We start from the raw sequence: 19899 nt of genomic DNA, 5'->3' as shown, positions 1-19899 counted from the left end.
AGAATTGTTGAAGAAAGCAGAGCCCTTTATACATGAACTCAATTACATTGAAGTCCCCAGGGGTTCCAGGCTAATCTTTAGTAATTATTTTCTCCTTAATTTGCAGGTTCATAACAGCCGTGACTGCGAAGGCTCAGTGTACTCCTGTCACAGATCTTTGAGTCTGTTTTTCCCCAATGAAGCTGAGATCCATGTTATTGGCCATGAAGTCAAGAAGGGTAACATAAGGTGACTGCCAAAGAACTTTCTGGAAGTTATGATGTAGATAAGATGCTTACAGGGGTAGAATGTTTTGTAATTCATGCTTGGAACTTGAGAATACATTTGATGCATTGTTCAGATTAGTAGGAGTATGGACAAAGAATGCCTTTAAAGACTATTTATAGATACCGGTACTAAGCTGTGTCAAATATAACAAGTGTTAAAAAGGCGATATTAAGTAAAATGTAAAAAAATATATATTTTTTTAATTAGATAGCCCTTTCAATGTCTTTTTCAATGTATTTTGTGTAATACAGTACCATAAATGCATTAAGTTTAACTAAATACGATCAAGTATTTAAAATCATTTTATTAGGGTTTGTTGCCGAGTCTTTAGAGGTGAATTGCATTCTCCGAAAGCCAGAGTATTACCTAAATGAAAGCAAATTAAAGATCAAATAATGTAATTGTTAAGATTCAATGACCCATTTTAAAAGGGCTGGAGTAATGTGGCATGGCTGCTTACCCATGGGATTTCATTTTGCCAGGGTACTGTATTTTAGGTATGGTGTGTTCAACCCACAGTGCAGTAGGATTGAAATTCAGCATTCCGGGAGGCAGTTTGTTCTTGTGGATAGAGCCAAGAACTAAGAAATTCCTGCTGAGCCATCGGTATACTGGACGACCTTGAACAAGTTAATCGATCTCTCTGTATATCAGTCCTGTTCATTTTGATCTAAGCTCAACAGGGAAGAACAGTTAGAACTACTGTACATGGCTTTTAATCTCTTTAAAATTAAAGGGAATTTTTTGGTCATCTACATTGTCCTAATATTTACTGTCTTCCCTGTTTCATATTCTATTATGTGTGTTCTGTATGATTCTTTATTGTTGTTTTTGCTTAGATCATTATTCACCGTGCAAAGCATTTCAGCTAAAAGTACCTGTACTTCAGGAAGAATCCTCATTGTGGGGAAGTGAGGTGGGGAAGCAAATTAACATTGCGCTGTGCACTGCAGCCTGTGCAGCACTGATATGCTTCCCCACAGGAAAGTGACGTTTTGTGAGCAGTGTTTGCTGGAATAGTTAGTAAGCATGACAAACAATAATCTAAGAAACAAACAAAAAAGGAGAACTCACAGATGAGGATATTAAACACATCGAGAAGTTCCTAATGTACTCTCTCTTCTACCTGCAGTGCACATAGGCTCCCTGTCTCCATTGTCAGCTGGAGATAATGTGTGGACTTGTGTCAAATTCAAATGAAAGCTCCCCTTTAGAACCATGCTGCTTCTGGTTTACTTTATACAGTCAGTTATAAATCACACACAAGAAATCAACTGATCACAGTTACAAATTTGTCAAAAGTCCTCCATTCTTGATCATATTAATGTTTTTCTGTTTTTCTGTTTGTGTTTCAGACTGACTCTGCCCCTGACCATTGGAAATATATTCATGGAGCGGCTGGCGGATTACATCCTGGTTAAGAGCACCTTTGGGTTTTCCCTGGCCTGGGACGGGAGCTCTGGTGTTTACATCAAAATGACCGAGGAACACAAAGGGAGGCCTTGTGGACTCTGTGGAAACTACAATGACGATGGAGCAGATGACCTCACCACCAGCTACAGTAAGACAAACAGGCCGGCAGTGGCTATCCGCTCATTCATAGCCAAATTGCATGTTATTATTTATTTAAACACAATTTACATGTATATAGGCTTTTCATGCCAGCATCTCAAAACACTGTACAATAGCAGCATTAAAATATGTCCCTGGTGTTAGAGTGAGACACCTAGCCAGCCTCTCAGCCAAATGCCTCATTAAAGGAAAAACTGTACTGTTTAAAAGGGCTAATGATTTGGCTTGCCTTGTTTTAAACTGTAGCAGGTTCCAGAGCAATCAGACTTAATATGTGCTGATCTTCACCTGACTGATATACATGATTTCACTTATAACTTTAAAGTCTGTTTTCAAAATGGCCGCTCTAGTGCACTGGGGTTTGAGATCTGTCCTCTGAATCACTGCAGGAAGAGCGATAAAAATAAATAAAAATAAATAAAAAAACAGAACAAGGTGCTCTGGATTTTCTGTTACGTACCACATCATGGATCGTTATTGCTGTGTTATCTGTTTGACAATGTGGGCAATAATCCTTACACTATGAGTGCACTAGAGCGGCCATTTTGAAAAGATCTTTGAAACAGACTTTAAAGTTATAAGTGTAAAAAGTTGTCAGGATGTGAACAATGAAAAGAAAAATTACAGGCGCGTTATTTAAATAGTTCTAGCAACACGTGGGGAGGTGTAACACTATATTTTTTCGGAACCCCGCAACTTACTCTTTAAGGATCTGCATACGTGGTAGTAATGACTGTAGATTAAACATGTTAATGCTGGGGTGGCCAAAATTGTCCCTTCCACTCCTGGTCTTTATTCCAACCCTGTTCTATTGAACCAATTTAATCTCCATCTAGACCCTGAAGTAGTTCATTATATAATTTTATCTGTTAAACCTGGAGTGGAATGGCCCTCCAGCACCATGATTGGATACCCCTGCGTTAATGTATTTTTTTTGTACTTCCTTACCTGTCTAATTTGACTTGCTTTTCTCCAGATGTGCAGACAGAGGATACTGCCCATTTTGGAAACAGCTGGGTGGTACAGCTGCCCTCCGAAGCACCGTGCCACCCCCTGGAGGAGGATTTCCCTGGACCTTGCTCAAGCGAATCTGCCATGGAAGTGAGTTATCTTACATAGCTTGAGAGACATCAGTTATATCCCTCCTGACAGAAACGCAATCATCTTACTGCATAGGAATTTCTACAAATAAGCCTTGCTGGATAATATTACCATGATATGATTCTGTAAATACTTTAATTATCTAATGAAGAAGCATGGCCCCATTAGGACCCAACAGTAGAAACTGTAGAGTGTTGTCTCGTGCACAAAGATAGAATTGAAATTCTCAACATTACAAAGTGTCAATGGGAAAATGTAGACTGGTAACATTGAGTTAAATAAATAAAAAAAAAACAGTTTCTTCTGATTCTTCTTTCAGGGACTGTAGTCAATAACAGTTATGATAGCCTGTATTGAACAAAGATGAAACCAAAATACAAACCTTACAGTAGCTACTTTGCAATTGAAAAGAGTTTTCAATCCAATTTTGAATTTTATTATTATTATTATTATTATTATTATTATTATTATTATTATTATTATTATTATTATTATTATTATTACAGTATGTGTGTCGGATGACTGATAGATTGGGGTTGTTGTATTCTCATTCTGTTTGATGCAGGACGCGTTGGAGAAGTGCACTGCTATCTTGTTCTTCCCTTTTGTCTCCTGTCATGAGAACATTGATCCTAACCCATATGTTGCCAGCTGTGCCAGTGATCTATGTGTGTAAGTCTGCATATTGCTTGTAAGTATGTCTACTAGATTAGATTGGGGGCAGTCCTGCTGAAAGAGATTCACGTACATTTTACCAGGGCTTTCCCTGTGAAACTATAGACCATCCCCTGGCAAGCTCCTATTCTGGTATGTAATTAAAATATCCTTGCCCACCTTATAGACATTTGTATGTATTTATTTATTTATTTTGGCACCCGTTCAATGCAAAAGTTTCCCTGAGGAGTTTTACCTTTTACAACGAGGGGATTATATTTATTAAGGGACATAATTAAAAAATCTTTGGGGCTGCTTCAAAGAATGAAGTTATAAAGGACTGCTATTTTGTCGCTGAGTGAAACCTTCTCAATATTGCTATGTGGGAATGAAGGGGAGGGTTTGCCTAGAAACTCTGGGCAGGCCCTTGGGGCATTCTTCACCGTGGTTGTTGACTGGGGGTTTGTTGCTGAAACTGTAGGACCTGTGTGTATTTCCTTTATAGCTGCACCTGTTCTATAATATAGAGAGGGGGGCGTGGAATCCAGTCTCTCCCCTAAGCAATGCAGGCTCTTGTTAAAGTGGAAAGAGGCCGAAACCAATTCAAGGTTTTTGTTAATGATACATTTCAATATTTGTTTTTAAATCACCACTACATTACCTTAACTATACAAAAGAAATGTATTGACAAGGCATTGATAAAACTCTTCATTAAAGTGAACAAATCAGTCCTACAGAGTGGAAAGCTATGAAAAACTACTGAAAATAAGAAGTTTAAACATCCGCAGATGTATCTAGGATAAAAAGGTTAAATGATTAAAGCAGTTAGTTTAGGTCATTCACTTTGTGCATGCCAGGGCCCGCACAGGTACATCTCAATAGTTTGTCATGATATCTGGTACTACACTTAACTGGGATATTGCTCCCACTCATTCAACACCTCATTTCCTGTATTTAACCAACCAGCTGCTTCCCCTTTTGATTAACATGCTTAGTAGGCAGTAACATGCTTTGACCCTGAAGACACTGAAGTGGTGAAATAACCTAGTGTAACTGCTTTTCTAAAAGTGAGGCATGGAAAATGAGAACTTTCTAAACTAGTGTAGTAAAAGAAAATGATATTTTTTTCGCTACAATGTGTGCTTTTTTAAAACTGCATGGAAGTGCGCGGCAGGAACGATTTATGGAATAATTGTTTTAACTGCAGTCACTTTAATATTGTGAGATCATTTTTAGCATTTGATTTCCTGGAACAGATCAGAGGATGACGACACATTCTGCCGAGCGGTAACCGAGTACACCAGGGCCTGTTCCCACGCAGGCTACCCTGTGCGGGAGTGGAGAGAGAGCTTCCCTGCTTGCAGTAAGTAAAGAAGTGTGTCCGTACCTGGGGTACTGTGCTGCATGACATCCACTGCAGCTCTCACCGCCAGTCACACTCTGTCATACTGTCACTTTGCAGCTGACGGGTGCGACAACAGCTTTGTCCACCGGGATTGTATCAGCTGCTGTCCCCCAACCTGCACCTTTGAGAGGGAATGCCTGGGGAGCAATCTGCACTGTCTGGATGGCTGCTACTGCCCTGATGGTAAGCAATGGAATATCTTAAGCAGTAACTGATATACTGTAGTGACAAATACCTCCCCCCCCCCCCACCGCCCCGTGCAATACACTGTATTAGACCTGTGTTCTCAGACTTGTTCCACTGAGTTCCGTTCACATGTGGAGTTGTCTTCAGTGCTTGAACAATGACATTGCCAGTTTACATGTTTTTTTTTTTTTGCAATTGCATTTTCTTCCTGTGATCAGGACTGATTATGGAGAATGGGAGCTGCATCTCGGTGGAAAACTGTCCCTGTGTGTACCACGGGACGTCCTACCCTTTGGGCTACGTACTGGAGCAGGGCTGCAGTGTCTGGTAAGATCGGTCTTGAAGTGTTACTGAGTCCCTCTGAACCTGTGCCGGAGCGAGCAGGTAGAATCCTGGCAATGGTGACAGACAGATGCACCAATCAAGAGAGAGGAGTCGGGAACCAATGAAAATGTGACTGACTGAACAGGTTGGACTCAGCCAACCAATGTTTTGAATTCAGAAGGCATTTTGACGGGAAGACCTGATGTGCATAACCGATGTAAAATGAAAATAACTACTCAAAACTGGTTTATGACTAAGGATATGTTCATAAAAATGTCAAATCAACCGTGATTATGTTAAAAAAGATATTGCAGCAATATGTAGAACAAAGAAGAAAATTAAGGAACGTAATTGCGTTGTGTTTAAAACCCTACAGCCTATTCAGTAACGCTTTGAAAGTAGCTTCCATAACTAACAAGTCCAGCTCATTTACAGTCCAGTCACGTTTCTCATTCTGTTCAGGTAGACATTGGGGTCAATCCACCATCGTTTTGATCAATAGAATAAACTTTGGTGATGGTTTTGTTGCATGTCAAAGTACACAGTTAGGTTTATGCCACTTACTGTGTTATTGCTAAGTGATATGTGATTATTATTATTATTATTATTATTATTATTATTATTATTATTATTATTATTATTATTATTATTATTATTGTTATCTTGCAGCATTTGCAGTGGTGGACTATGGAACTGCACAGAAAATAACTGCACAGGTAGTTATTTTATCATTAAAGTTGGGATTCATTTTGATCTCTTCCAGTTATCTGATGGTAGTGTGTTTCACACTCATGTCTGTAGCTGCTGATACAACTCAGCTGGCCTTTTTCCTGATTCCATTAAAGACACGCACTGATTAGAATCTATGCACTTACTATCACTGATACACTGTCTGTACAGTTTGCCAGAATCCAATACTGTAGATTACAAACTGTACAAACTGTGCAAGCTGCTGCCATGACAACACATCTGCGAACAGAAATTGACACCTTAGAGACTCAAATGCATTGTCTGAAATGTTGGTATACAAAAGTAAGATATTATATAGATTACAGAGAGTATACGCATCAGTATTTATATCATGTAAAGTTATATTCCTGATCTGTGTTCCAGCGCTCTTCTAAATTGTTGAATTGAACCAATTAAACCTCTATGCAGACCCTGAAGTAGTTCATTACATTATTTTACCTGTTAAACCAGGAGTGGAATGACCCTCCAGGACTGTGATTGGACACCCCTGATGTAACAGTTACAGATATATAGATACAGTACTCTAGTAAAGAGACATTTATAAAAAGGAAGGATGATTTACACACACACACACACAGACACACATATTAATAATACCTCTTCTTGTTGGTACAGCAGAGTGCTCGGTCACGGGACACACACACATCACCTCCTTCGACGGTCGCATATTCATGCTCATCGGTACCTGCCAGTACGTTCTGGTGAAGAGCTGGAGAACCACCAGATTCACACTGACGTTACAGAACATGCCCTGCGGCGAGGTAACACAAATTCACTAATTAAAATTCTCAGTGTGATGATTTGTATTTAAAAAAAAATAATAATAAAATAAAGTTTCTGGCAAAGAAAGTGAGCTAATCTTTTTATTGGATGTAGCAATTTGTAATCTGCGCAGACACATTTTTAATAAGCCTTCAGGTGAACTCCCACAGTAATAAAGACTTTATATATATATAGACTCAGGGGCCTGCCCAGTTACAAGCTCAGTGACTCATTTCAACACCTTGTTTGGCCTGTTTTATTACCTGCATCTGACATGAAAACAATAATTTATGTGAATTATAATTTAAAGCTACTGATATGATACAGATGTATTGTTTTTTTTAGAACTGGCACATGTATGTGTTAATTGCATTATGTTTATATTTATCATATATTTTGATAATTATAAACATAACATTAGGACATCATACATGTGTATGTCTTACTATTTTGCACTTGAGAGAGAGAGAGAGAGAGAGAGAGAGAGAGAGGGATTTTTTCGTGCTATGAAAATGTTTTTTGCACGTTCAGAACAGATACAAATGAATTGCTAAAAAAGTGAACTTGTTTGACCACGTCGTACAATTGTCATGTCCACAGACAGCCTTTGCTCCTCCTTCACATTAATGTCTGTTCTTGTGCAGAGTCTGGAGCACTCTTGTATCCAGTCGATAACGCTGGTGGTGGATGAGGATGTGAGCCGGCAGGTGACCCTCACTAAAGACGGGGAGGTGCTGATTGGAGTTAACCAGGCAGCCAGCCTCCCCTACTCCGATGGTAAGACACTGTGCCCTTCAGAGAACTTTTAGAAAGTGGTGGATCACATAGTAAGTAAGCATGGTAAAAATGAACTGAGCAGAAACAACAACGGAGAGTGATAGTGGAAACACAGCATAGGATATTAAACGAGTAGGAAATAAAAAAAAACAGGCCATTAACAACATGCTACAGAAAAGAACTTGAGGAAAACTAAATATAATTACATTTTAACTCCAGTTATAGAGTCTGTGAACTGTATGACAACTACAGTTAAACTACACCCTGCTGCTCTTTGTACGACCTCTCATTTTAATACTTTTGATGAGCAAGCCGTCCCATAACGGTACCCCAAATATTCTTTATAGACTGCCAGTACAGACCGACTGGGTGGGACATTTGTTCTTCATTTCACCCCCTGAAGTTTGGTGAATGTCATACCATTCTTGGCAGTCACCACTGTGGAAACCTTTTTTTTTCCGGTAAAATTAATAATACTAGTCCTAATACTTGTTGTTTCTCTTCAATCATCCCTTCTGGTAATCGGTAATTGGCATTTATTCTTAAAGTCAGCTCCCAAACTCCAACTGTCCTTCCTGAAGATCAGAGTCAGGTTGAATGTCAAGGAGGCAGCAGGGCAGATTAGTGCTTGTATCAACACACCACTAGATCTCAACAACAGGTGCTGTCAAGATCTTACCTGACTAATACACCAACTGGAAACACAGTAGGGGGTTAGATTTGTCTTGTCAATGCTTGTTTTCTTATCGAATTACTCACCTTTTACCCTGTTGATGCAGCAGTGTGGAGTAGTGGTTAGGGCACTGGACTCTTGACCGGAGGGTTGTGGGTTCAATCCCCAGTGGGGGACACTGCTGTTGTACCCTTGAGCAAGGTACTTTACCTAGATTGCTCCAGTAAAAACCCAAACTGTATAAATGGGCAATTGTATGTAAAAATAATGTGATAACTGTATAATGTGAAATAATGTATAATGTGATATCTTGTAACAATTGTAAGTCGCCCTGGATAAGGGCGTCTGCTAAGAAATGAATAATAATAAATAAAATAAATATGTTACTGTGTCAAACGTACATTTCTAGTTTTTAAGAGAACTGCTTATACAGTTATGATTCAACTTGTTCTGGGAATTGTTTGGTACGTGTTATTGAAGGTGTCAGATAACCTAGTTTTGCATGGGTTTTGGCTCATGGTTACCATTATACTAATGAAGTCCATACATAGCCTATGTGCTAGTTATAAGTTGTGATAAGCATGAGGACATAAGTTTCTGTCCCCTAATACCTGTTTGCTACTTTGTCAGCTCACATTCACATTCCCAGCTGTACAAGCTTAAAATGACTGGTCTTATAAGCCAACAAACGTTATTTAAATAAAGTATATGGGGTCCAACACCACTGCATTCTATTGCATGGAGTTCCTTCGTGAGAGGTTGAATTTGAACCCTTACACCTTTACTCCGGTCACCTTCCTTGGTTACACCCAGGACTAACTGCAGGCACTTCATCTCAATGAGTACAACAAAATAGCTCATTGCAGTGCAGCTGAATACATGATGGATTGCAGGTGGATTTAATTATTTGTTTCACCTTGCAGGTGATGTTGTAGTTTCCAAGGTGACCTCCTTGTTCACGCAGCTGAAGACCAGCTTTGGTTTGCGGGTCCAGTTTGATAGAGGAGGAGGCAGGCTGTACGTGCAGGTCGAGAGCAGCTGGGAAGGTGGAATCGTGGGTCTCTGTGGCACCTTCAACGGAAATTTAAGAGATGATTTTCTGTAAGTCTCTTCAGCAGCTACATACTTCAGCAGCTACGTTTTTTAGTTTTTTTAAATTCCTAGTACTACAAATCCTACTTCATTAAAAAAACTATGAATGCACTATTGTAGTCTGCGGATTTGAGTTATCAAGGTCGGACTGCGTATCGCATTTCGGTGGCAGATAATATTAAATGATATTAATTCGATTTTAATTGATTATTACAGTAAGAGGAAGTGAAGATATTTGTGTGTAGTTACTAAGTTACTGCAAAGTCATGCAAGATTTGCTGGAAACCCTGTGACCAACCTGGCACCTGATGCCAGTTCAGCCAGCTGTCACGTCATCTGCTTCATCACCTTTCTGCCTGAACCGCACTCGCAGACACACCTGTTGGTGTCTTACTTAAATAATATCATTGACTGCAGTTTACTTTCCTAGTTTTTTCACATTTCAGCCACAGTCAGACTGCACAAAGCTCTCAATAAAACAGAATTAACATCCTGTGCAAGGTATTCTAGAAAGTGCAGCTATGGCACTAGGTTTCCTTGGCAATCCCCCATCCAAGTACTGATCAAGCCTATCCCTGCTTAGCTTCTAAAAGCTGACCAGATAAGACTGCAAGAAGCTATGGCTGCTCCCTGTTCTTGTGTCAGTCAGATCTTGTTCAGCACAATATTCATGAAACATCAGCGTGCTGATACGTGCACCTCTGCAATTCCGTCATGAAAACGGCTCTTTGTTTCCCTCCTGAGCCACCTTGTCCATGCACCTTGCAGGTGTTATATCTTCTATTATTCTTTCAGATCTCCATCAGGCATGATTGAGGGCACTCCCCAGCTTCATGCCAATGCATGGAAGGTGTCAGCAGCTTGCACAAGCCCTGTGAACATCCCCATCATAGATCCCTGTGAGATGAACCAGCAAAACGGTACATGAACTCTATTGCATTTTGCATACGCTGATACAGCAGCATTTATGCTGTGGTTTCATCTTGTTGGGAGCACTGGTTTCACTAAAAAGCTGGAACTTCCTGCAATTCAGATTTGCAATGCTTTTTTTTTTTTTATCAACCCATTCATACATATTTCCGAACCTGCTGGTATATCATATCCGGACCAAATGCCCATAATTCATGTGATAAGGTCATTGTTTAAATTAATGACAGTTAGTAATGATTATAATAGAAAGCTAAGTCTGTTGTTTGTTTTTACTGTATCTGTTAACATGGGTTGTAACACTGTTAGGCAGGTAGACAAACAAGTTGAAAGTAATAGTTGTGGAAATAGTTTGCTTCACAGATTTACTTCAGACTTTCTGATTTAGTTCTGAAAGTTGAGGAATACACGTAACGATGGAGATATTTAGCATGTTATCAATGCCAGAGCATGCTGACAAGAAAGAAATCATAAATGTGGCTCTGCAAACGCATTTGATGATTTATATAGGGGCTTTCCTGTAAGAGAACAAGGCTACAGAAAGGACAATCCCATTTGTTTTCTAACAACGGTGTCTGTTGTTTTAGTTTTTTATGCATCACAGTGTGACGTCATCAATGAAGGCCTGTTCTCCCCCTGCCATTCCTATGTGAGCCCCAGTGTCTATTTCCAGCAGTGCCGCTATCAAGCCTGCAAATGTGGGAGCAACTGCCTGTGCACTGCGCTAGCACACTATGCATACATCTGCGCCAAACACAAGGTCTTTGTGAATTTCAGGGCCCACGTCTCGGAATGTGGTAAGTGGGATAACACTGATTAGGAAATATATTTGATTGTATTCTACATGAAGTTTAGGAAGTTCAGGAGGAGCAACAACTCCCAGCACACATCACAACGAACACCTAATTAGTCAGTCAGATATTAAAAAGAGGCCAGGATTCCTACTCTCTTTGGTTTCCCTCCACCTCCCTCATAACCTCTCTTACAGCTACCCTTTAGTTTACTGCTATTCTCATAGGCAGGCAATCATCTGCTGAGTCAAATGCCATGTAGAGATTTCTTTCCAGATTGAAAAGGGACTGATTGGGAGCAGTGTTAGTGGTGAGCTGCTCTTTACATGAAGCTAAGAACAACTAAAACTAAAGCAATGATTGAGTGTTTAATGTTCTGTGTTATTGACTTAGGGTTGTTCACAATGAGGGAGTTACATGTGATGTGTATGTAAAACCATATACAGTATAGCACCTTCTAGTGCACAGCAGTGTATTGCAAGCAACAACAACAACAAAAAAAGTCAAAATCTGCGTAAAGTGGCAGATCACTAGATGGCTCTTACTTTTATAAAGACACTTTGGCTGATCTAGCCTGTGTCCCTGAACATATATCTATGGCAGGGAACTGGAACTGAAGAGCTATTCCTGAGCTCAGGTGAAATCAACACAGGCTTATCAAAATACAAATAACAAAAACACAGCATTTGATAAACTGAAATAAGAACCACAGAATGACTGAAAACAACATCAAAGTGTAAGGTGATAGAAACATTTAACTTTAAAGTGGCTCGCTGTTTAATGTGTGCTTTTTGAATCCGCTAAGTGAAGCTGCTCTTGCTGTAGGAATGTCTGTACGTTTTGAATCCGCTAAGTGAAGCTGCTCTTGCTGTAGGAATGTCTGTACGTTTTGAATCCGCTAAGTGAAGCTGCTCTTGCTGTAGGAATGTATGTACGTTTTGAATCCGCTAAGTGAAGCTGCTCTTGCTGTAGGAATGTCTGTACGTTCTGAATCCGCTAAGTGAAGCTGCTCTTGCTGTAGGAATGTCTGTACGTTTTGAATCCGCTAAGTGAAGCTGCTCTTGCTGTAGGAATGTCTGTACGTTTTGAATCCGCTAAGTGAAGCTGCTCTTGCTGTAGGAATGTCTGTATGTTTTGAATCCGCTAAGTGAAGCTGCTCTTGCTGTAGGAATGTCTGTGCGTTTTGAATCCGCTAAGTGAAGCTGCTCTTGCTGTAGGAATGTATGTACGTTTTGAATCTATTAAGTGAAGCTGCTCTTGCTGTAGGAATGTATGTACGTTTTGAATCCGCTAAGTGAAGCTGCTCTTGCTATAGGAATGTCTTTTGGTTTTGAATCCGCTAATTGAAGCTGCTCTTGCTGGGGTAGGAATGGTTTGCCTCGGAGGGATGATGTACCACTCCTGCACCAGCACATGCGGGAAGACCTGCCTGTCCCTCTCTAACAATGAGGCCTGTGACGATGACTGCGCTGAGGGCTGTAACTGTGCTGAGGGGCTGTACTACGATGAGGCCCGACAGCGCTGTGTCGCAGAGTGAGTACCCTGGTGTTGGGTCGTCTAGCAAGACAGCAAACGCTATTTACAGCTAAGACACAAACATATTTGTTTTTTAACACTTGATATAAATATATTACAGACCCCCTGTTACTTCTAAAGTGCACTTCTGTCTGTTGTTTTTGCTAGGATCTTTGTTATTATTGTTCCATTCACAAATAAATTCGGCAGCAAAAATTCAGTGTATTGCTTTTTTGTTAATTGTGCAATCTGTATTTCAATGTTTGCTTGAATATCGCATCGTATACTACGCTACACAACAATTGTACTGTCCTAAGAAACATGGTGTCTGCTTTATCTTGAAAGCTGCTAAATAAAGAGGCAGAAGGTATCAAGTACATGCACATTAACACCATTTGTTCTCCCCAGAGATACTGTACAAGGGAAAAACCTGCGCTGTTTTGTTTCAGGTCTCAGTGCCACTGCTATTTCATGGGGGCTGTATACCAGTCTGGTGAAGTCTCCTTCAGTGCATCAGGCCCCTGGTGAGCAGCATTATTATTTGACACTGTACAGCTAGGACCAAAAGATTTGCATCACCTACAATTTTAGGATTGAGACATAATTAATATATATTTTTTTATTTTTGTCAGTTTTTTTTTTTATCGTTAAGTACATGGAAAACTACAGCGCGGTATGTAATTCAATATGATAATATAACATTATTCAGCAGGTTTCATTTGACTTTATGAACAGTATTTATTTTCCCTGTCTAAAGACATTAATTTAAATATGAACATATGAATGAATCAAAATACACAGCTTTTTATTTTTTACATTTTCGTTTAAATTTTTCATAGTTTCCATTTATGTTGATTAAATAATAATAATAATAATAATAATAATAATAATAATAATAATTATTATTATTATTATTATTATTATTATTATTATTATTATTATTTTAAATACCGTGAATGAAGTTTTTTTTTTAATTTGCTTTCTTGTTCTCCAGCCTCTGTAGAAATGGACGGATGGAATGTGCTCCCGAGGAACCAGGTATGTTTTTTCTCAATCAATGTGTCTCGTCATACTATTAAAAGTATGTTGCCCCTGTTTCAGATGCTTAGTAGATTCACTGACTTAACCAAGCAGTGTCCTTCTATAGCCTCATATTGAAACTTTTGTTTGTGCTTTTGTCTGTTTTTTCTCCTGGGCTTATTTAGACTTGCTTTGATGAGAGAAAACGTCCATGTTCGTTTTGCCTGTCATGCCTTATTCTAGCTCATTCAATGCCCTCATTCTGTGCAAGGATGACATCTGTTAAGTTTCATACATATATAGATGTTTATATTTGATGTCATATAAAGCAGTATGGAAGGATTGTGAATATCTAGCTGTTCTTCTCTGTTATACACTTTTCTTCCAGTTATATATGCATTTGTAATTTTTTTTGTTTCAAAACACCTCCTGGTAATGTAGAGGCATTTAGAATACTGATGTGTTGATGTTCTGAGTTTGAGCCAATGCCCTTGGCAGAATTAGAAGAGTTGTTACATCTCATATAAGTCCTATTGGGGACATGACTTAGTAATAATATGAATGTAACTACTCCTAAGAAATGTGTGTGTGTTACTGCAATGCTCTTCGCTGACCTGCCTGAGATCAGACAAGCTCATATTACGTGGTTGTGTATGGCTACTGAACAAGTGCAATTTCTGCAGAGCCTGATCCAGGGGAGTGCCCCCCTGGGAAGACTTACTTTAACTGCCGAGACCACCAGCCTGGCCAGCCCCGCACTGGCATTGCCTGTGAAGTAACCTGCCGCAACCTGATGCTGAACCTGACCTGCCCACCTGCCACCCCCTGTGTGCGCGGGTGTGGCTGCCCAGCAGGGTAAGAGCGCTGCACACCCAACAGCAATGACTGTGGAATTGTTCTGAGAGTGCAGTGCGATTACAGGATCGCTGAACTATAGCACTGCTATATTACAGTTTATATTGTAAGCCTCTGTGATACCAGTAAGTGTCGTTTTACCTTACTAATAAAAGTAACTACTTATAAATGGGCATATTTAATACTACTACTACGACTACTACTACTACTAATAATAATAATAATAATAATAATAATAATAATAATAATTAATAATAATGATAATAATAATAATAATAATAATAATAATAATAATAATAATAATAATAATAATAATAATATATTGGTTAATATATGGCTTGGAGTCCAAGCTGTAAGAGAATAGTAATGAAAAAAAGAAGGGTTTCTGAAACAACGTCAACCACTCTTAATAATGGATTGCACAAGCCAGCTGATATTATTTCATATTATTATCAGAACAGAGAATGTCGGTTATTTTTATATGATCAGTAGGTGACAGAAAACAACGTGCAGAGCTTAAAAATCTTAGCACTAAATTCAAATGCCAGTTTGATATTACAAACTTCTGATGTGGCAGGTGAAGGAGAGTTCAGCATAATTCTAGAGTGCTACAGGTTAGACAGCCTGACGTCCTGTGTATTATTCTGTATGATACATCTTTAATAAATGCTTTTGCATTCTCTCTTGGTTTCTTCCAAGGCTGGTGAGGCACAAGCAGGAGTGCTATTTCCCAGAAAGCTGTCCCTGTGCCTGGCTGGCTCTGGAGTATTTACCAGGAGAGGTGGTGTCCACACCTTGTTATAAATGGTATGTCATATCATGTGAATTTTTGGTACATACTGGACAATGCTGCAGTAAAAGCGATGCACCTGCATATGACTAAGGACAAAGTTCTCTTTATTTTGTTATTGGCCGCAGTGACCAGTTTATCAGTACATAGACATCCAATTAGCCGAGTTAACTTCCTGTCGTTGTATATGTTTTTACAGACTGAAAGAAACTATAGGGACTCATCCATTAGTTTGTTAGTGACCTTGGTATCCGATTAGTGTTACCCAATTTAACTGTAACTATAATCATTTTTATGAACCTCTGTTGATGAGCATTTAATACAAGCTTTTTATTTTCATAGCATAGGACATCTGTATTTGAAAACTTTAATATCTAATGAGCCTGCTAATAATAAAGAGGGTTTTTTTTCTAAATCTTGGATAAGTCTTAAGGTGATTAATACTGTACATTTGACCCTATGTCTTTAATCTGAAACCTCTGACAGTCTCTGTTTTCTCTTTCCAGTGTCTGCCACAGAGGGTTTTTCAACTGTACCCACTACCCCTGCCCGTCTGTGTGCACTGTTTACAGTGATCGGCATTATCATACCTTTGACGGACTGGAATATGACTATGTCAGCGACTGTCAAGTCTACTTAGTAAAGGTAGGGAGAATTTAATGAATGTTCTTATTCTAACCTGCTGTATGTTGGTGGTATGAGTGGAGGATTAAGAAAGCATAACTTTAACAAAGCTTCCTGCGCTTTGTCATTGCTTTGAGTTTGTAATTATTTATACCAATTGTGGTCAACCCTGGTCCTCAAGTAAACCCAACAGTCTAGTTTTTGCTTGAATTGTTTCCCATGTCTTAATGTGTATTGTAGTCTGTTCCAAACAGAGCACTGTAGCTACAGACTATTCAAATAAGAAAAAGAAAATAGCTGTTATGCTTCCCTAAAACCACAAGGTGGCACATGTGAGTCACAGGCTGCAAAATATTATTTGCCAATGATTTACAGCATTAAATTGTCTATATATATAAGTTAAAAAGCAGTTTTATGTTAATTACAATTAAAGTAATGCTTTCAGCCAGTAACATGCTTTAACCCAGAAAACACTGCTGAGGTGAAATGACCCAGGAAGTGCAATAGTAACAGATGACCTGAGAATAAGGCATAGCAACTGAGAATTTTCTTTAACCTAGTACCAAATATCATGTTTTAAACAGAAAATCCAAGTTTGCTATACAATACGTATATCTGTCAAAACTGCACATTTGAGACCAATGAAGCTAATGGAGGTATAAAACAGTTAAGATTTATAGAATAATGTTGTAAGCTACAATTATTTTAAGGATAATAATATTTATGTGTTTATGTATTCATTTCTTTACAGAAAAGAAAGCTCTAGGCACAGTGGCAAGTATTACAAGCAGTCCACCTTAGAAGGCCTAGGTTTGAACTTGCCTCCAACCTGTGGGCATTAGTTCACTTCACCTAACCCTTATGCCCACACCATCACCAGTCTGAAAACACCCTTTAGCCTGCTCATAGAAATCTGTTATGACATAGGCTGTTCAGGCAATACAGTCACCTACAAACAACATCAATAGAGTTGGGGTTATAGACAGCTGTGCTCTCTGTTAAAAAAAAGTCAGGTACTCAGGTGCCATTCCCCAATACACTTGTACTGGCACTGACGCAGTTTCCAAACTGTGTCCAGCACAACTCTTAATACACATATGGGGCCTGTACTACGAATTCTGAAAATGAATATCCCCATACTTAATTATAGTATTATATATCATTATAAGTATTTTAAAAACAGATTTGTTGATATTGTTAAACTATTGCGTCCCTTAAAGAGCACCGAAATGACTTCATAGAGCTGTCTGTTGTTTTTTGAGTCAACCGTTTGGTTGTTTAAAAGCCTCAAAGTCATGTCACAGCTTGCTAGCTTTTGGACTGTGTTGATAAAACGCTAACAAACATGTTAAACAGAGGAGCTCATTCATTTTTAGGAGAGCTATGATTTTCAGATTAGCTTCTTCATGACTATATCAGTTCTGGAATTATGGACTGCCAGGTTTTTCAAATCAGCAGATTATGGACGGAGATTGTTCATGGAAACTTGCCTTGACTAAATGAACACCCTATCTTAAGAGCTACCACAGGTTATCACTTAATGCCCTTAGAAAAGTTTACTATAGTAAAAGTGTAGCCACGTGTAGAAAAAGCCTAGTGAAAGCATAGTAAAGCATAGGTAAGCATTGTAAATAATGGCAAGGTATGGTAAAGCATATTAATAAACATGGCAAACCATGGTAAATGCATAGCGTAGCTATTGGAAAACGTATGGTAAAACTGCAAAAACTTCCTATGGTAAAACTTACTGTACTGTAAATACCAAAATATCATTATGTGTTTCTGTGAAGAGTTGTAATTCTGCTTTGTCAGCTTGTGAAAGAGAGGTAAAGTGTTTGAACCCCAGTGTGCTGTGATCCCAAGATTATACCTCCACCTACAGACCCACCTTCCTCCCAGGCTCATTGCTCTGCGCACAGCATACCTTAGAACAAGGGTGACAATGTATTTCATCTTTCAGCTCCTCTCGGGATTCTAACAACAGCATACAGCACATAATTAAAATCTTTCACCACTTTTCCTAATTTTCTCTCCGTCCATGAAAGGGCCTGTTCTAAAGGTTTATGAAACCTCTTATTACGCTGGCAAAACAGGTCGATACTGTAGCATTTCTGTGATTGTGATCATTTTAATTTTTCTATCAAGATTATTGATATTGTAGGTACTGGAAAGTTCATATCATTCACTCCTTACTAATTTGGTTGAAAATCTGTAAATTATATTAGATCGGTTTCCACCTGTACAGGCATCAATTATCATGACATTTTTTGAAAATGAGTTTTCCCATGCTTACAAACAGAAGGTATATTCTGCCTTGACGCTTATGCCATTTTGTAATCTTTGAATTTCCGTTTGTTCAAATATTTTCCACAAGGGGTCACGCTTGTAGAGGTTTAGCACAGGAAAGGTCTCTATATGTTGGTATTTATGAGACACACTGTGAATATTGTCTTAAGCTGTGTTATTGTTTTTGATAAATCTAAAGCCACAAAAACAACAAAATGGCCGGTATTGTACTGAACGAAAGAAGATTTCCTGATGGAATTGAAACCTGTTCCGGTTTCCTTCAAGCTCTGACACTGGAAATTGAACGCCTCCAGTTCAGATACCCAGCCCCGGAGTGAGCTCCAGCCACTCTCAGTGCCTCAAAGCAGCCCTCAGCAGGGTGGATTGAATCACTCGAAAACAGATATGTGCACATTTTCAAAGCCCTAATCTTGGGAAAATCAGAGGCATTTTTAATTAGAACAGGATTGCTGTAATATAATCCAATGAAATGTCAAATCCATTGGATAAACAGGGCAAAGTCAAAATACCAAACAAAGGCGAACTTGTTCCAATCAGTTTGCACTTTCCTTTTTCCCAGACCTTAAAGCCAGTCTGAGAGCTTTTTTAAGGTAAATTTTCTTAAGGGTTTCTGTTTTACAAACAAAGAAATTAAAGATACGTCAGCCCTTGTCCCTGTTTTTTGCTGCGTTGACAAATATTCAAAGTCTTTGTAACTTTTAATGGCAGTGTTTTATTGTTGCTTTGTTTTGCTTTTTAATTCAAACATTTTATTGATTTCATGAAGAACGACCTAGCAGTGGCCTTTTTCTCCCATTGAATAGTTTGCTTTAAAGGGTAACAGTTCCCCAAGGATCAAACTGATCTGCATGAATGTCTGCATGCAACCCTGAGAAGATCATTGTGCTTGAACAGAGCAAGTGTCAAGGTACATGTACGATAGCATTCACTGCACAATACATACAGATACACCCCAGTGGCACTACTACCCTGCAGGACTGAATAACGGTCCTTACCTTTTACACAGTGAAAAAGCAGACTTTTTGAAGTGAGGTGGTTTGAAAAATGACCACTAAGGGTGTGCAACTGCAATTTCTGCCCTCCTATGCAATTGTGGAAGAGGGGACAGAAATTACAGCTGCACACGCCTATCTCCTCCTTTCAACAGTGATGTAAAAACTGAGAAACAGTAAAGACTAGTAAAGCGGCTCCAATGGGAGGGGCTGGATGAAAATGTGTGTTGAAAACGGGTCAGTTTACTGAGCAGCATTGATTGATTTATTGATCTGTTTTGATCTCATAGACCATAGTTAAGCATCACCTGCTTTTTGTTTTTTATTTCAGAGTATCAGTGGAACAGAAGTCTCCATTACAGCTCAGAATAAGGACTGTTATGAGAGTGGAATTATTTGTATGAAATACCTTGTGATCTTCGTTGGACTTACCAAAATCTATTTCATCGACAATTCTGGAGACCCGGTTAGTAGCATTTCATTTCCTTGTATTTCATAGTGTGATATAGTGAGAT

At 38.9% G+C, this 19899-nt stretch overlaps 1 protein-coding gene across 1 annotated transcript in view; it reads left to right on the top strand.

Moving 5' to 3' along the window:
* The window catches only part of LOC131737556 (otogelin-like protein), a 51978-nt gene that overhangs the window by 7618 nt on the left and 24461 nt on the right, over positions 1–19899 (top strand). The window contains exons 7-26 of the mRNA XM_059027594.1: positions 107–228; positions 1623–1828; positions 2816–2940; positions 3506–3612; positions 4851–4957; positions 5057–5182; positions 5404–5512; positions 6179–6225; positions 6875–7020; positions 7666–7798; positions 9395–9572; positions 10359–10483; positions 11078–11287; positions 12649–12814; positions 13246–13320; positions 13791–13834; positions 14500–14671; positions 15371–15478; positions 15968–16106; positions 19716–19850. Of these exons, the coding sequence (XP_058883577.1) occupies positions 107–228; positions 1623–1828; positions 2816–2940; positions 3506–3612; positions 4851–4957; positions 5057–5182; positions 5404–5512; positions 6179–6225; positions 6875–7020; positions 7666–7798; positions 9395–9572; positions 10359–10483; positions 11078–11287; positions 12649–12814; positions 13246–13320; positions 13791–13834; positions 14500–14671; positions 15371–15478; positions 15968–16106; positions 19716–19850 (2580 nt within the window). The remainder of the gene's footprint in view (positions 1–106; positions 229–1622; positions 1829–2815; positions 2941–3505; positions 3613–4850; positions 4958–5056; positions 5183–5403; positions 5513–6178; positions 6226–6874; positions 7021–7665; positions 7799–9394; positions 9573–10358; positions 10484–11077; positions 11288–12648; positions 12815–13245; positions 13321–13790; positions 13835–14499; positions 14672–15370; positions 15479–15967; positions 16107–19715; positions 19851–19899) is intronic.

The sequence above is a fragment of the Acipenser ruthenus genome, chromosome 7 (genome assembly GCF_902713425.1).
Source record: "Acipenser ruthenus chromosome 7, fAciRut3.2 maternal haplotype, whole genome shotgun sequence".
Lineage (NCBI taxonomy): Eukaryota > Metazoa > Chordata > Actinopteri > Acipenseriformes > Acipenseridae > Acipenser > Acipenser ruthenus.
The sequence above is the reverse complement of the archived record's forward strand: the minus strand, read 5'-3'. Positions and strand labels throughout refer to the sequence as shown.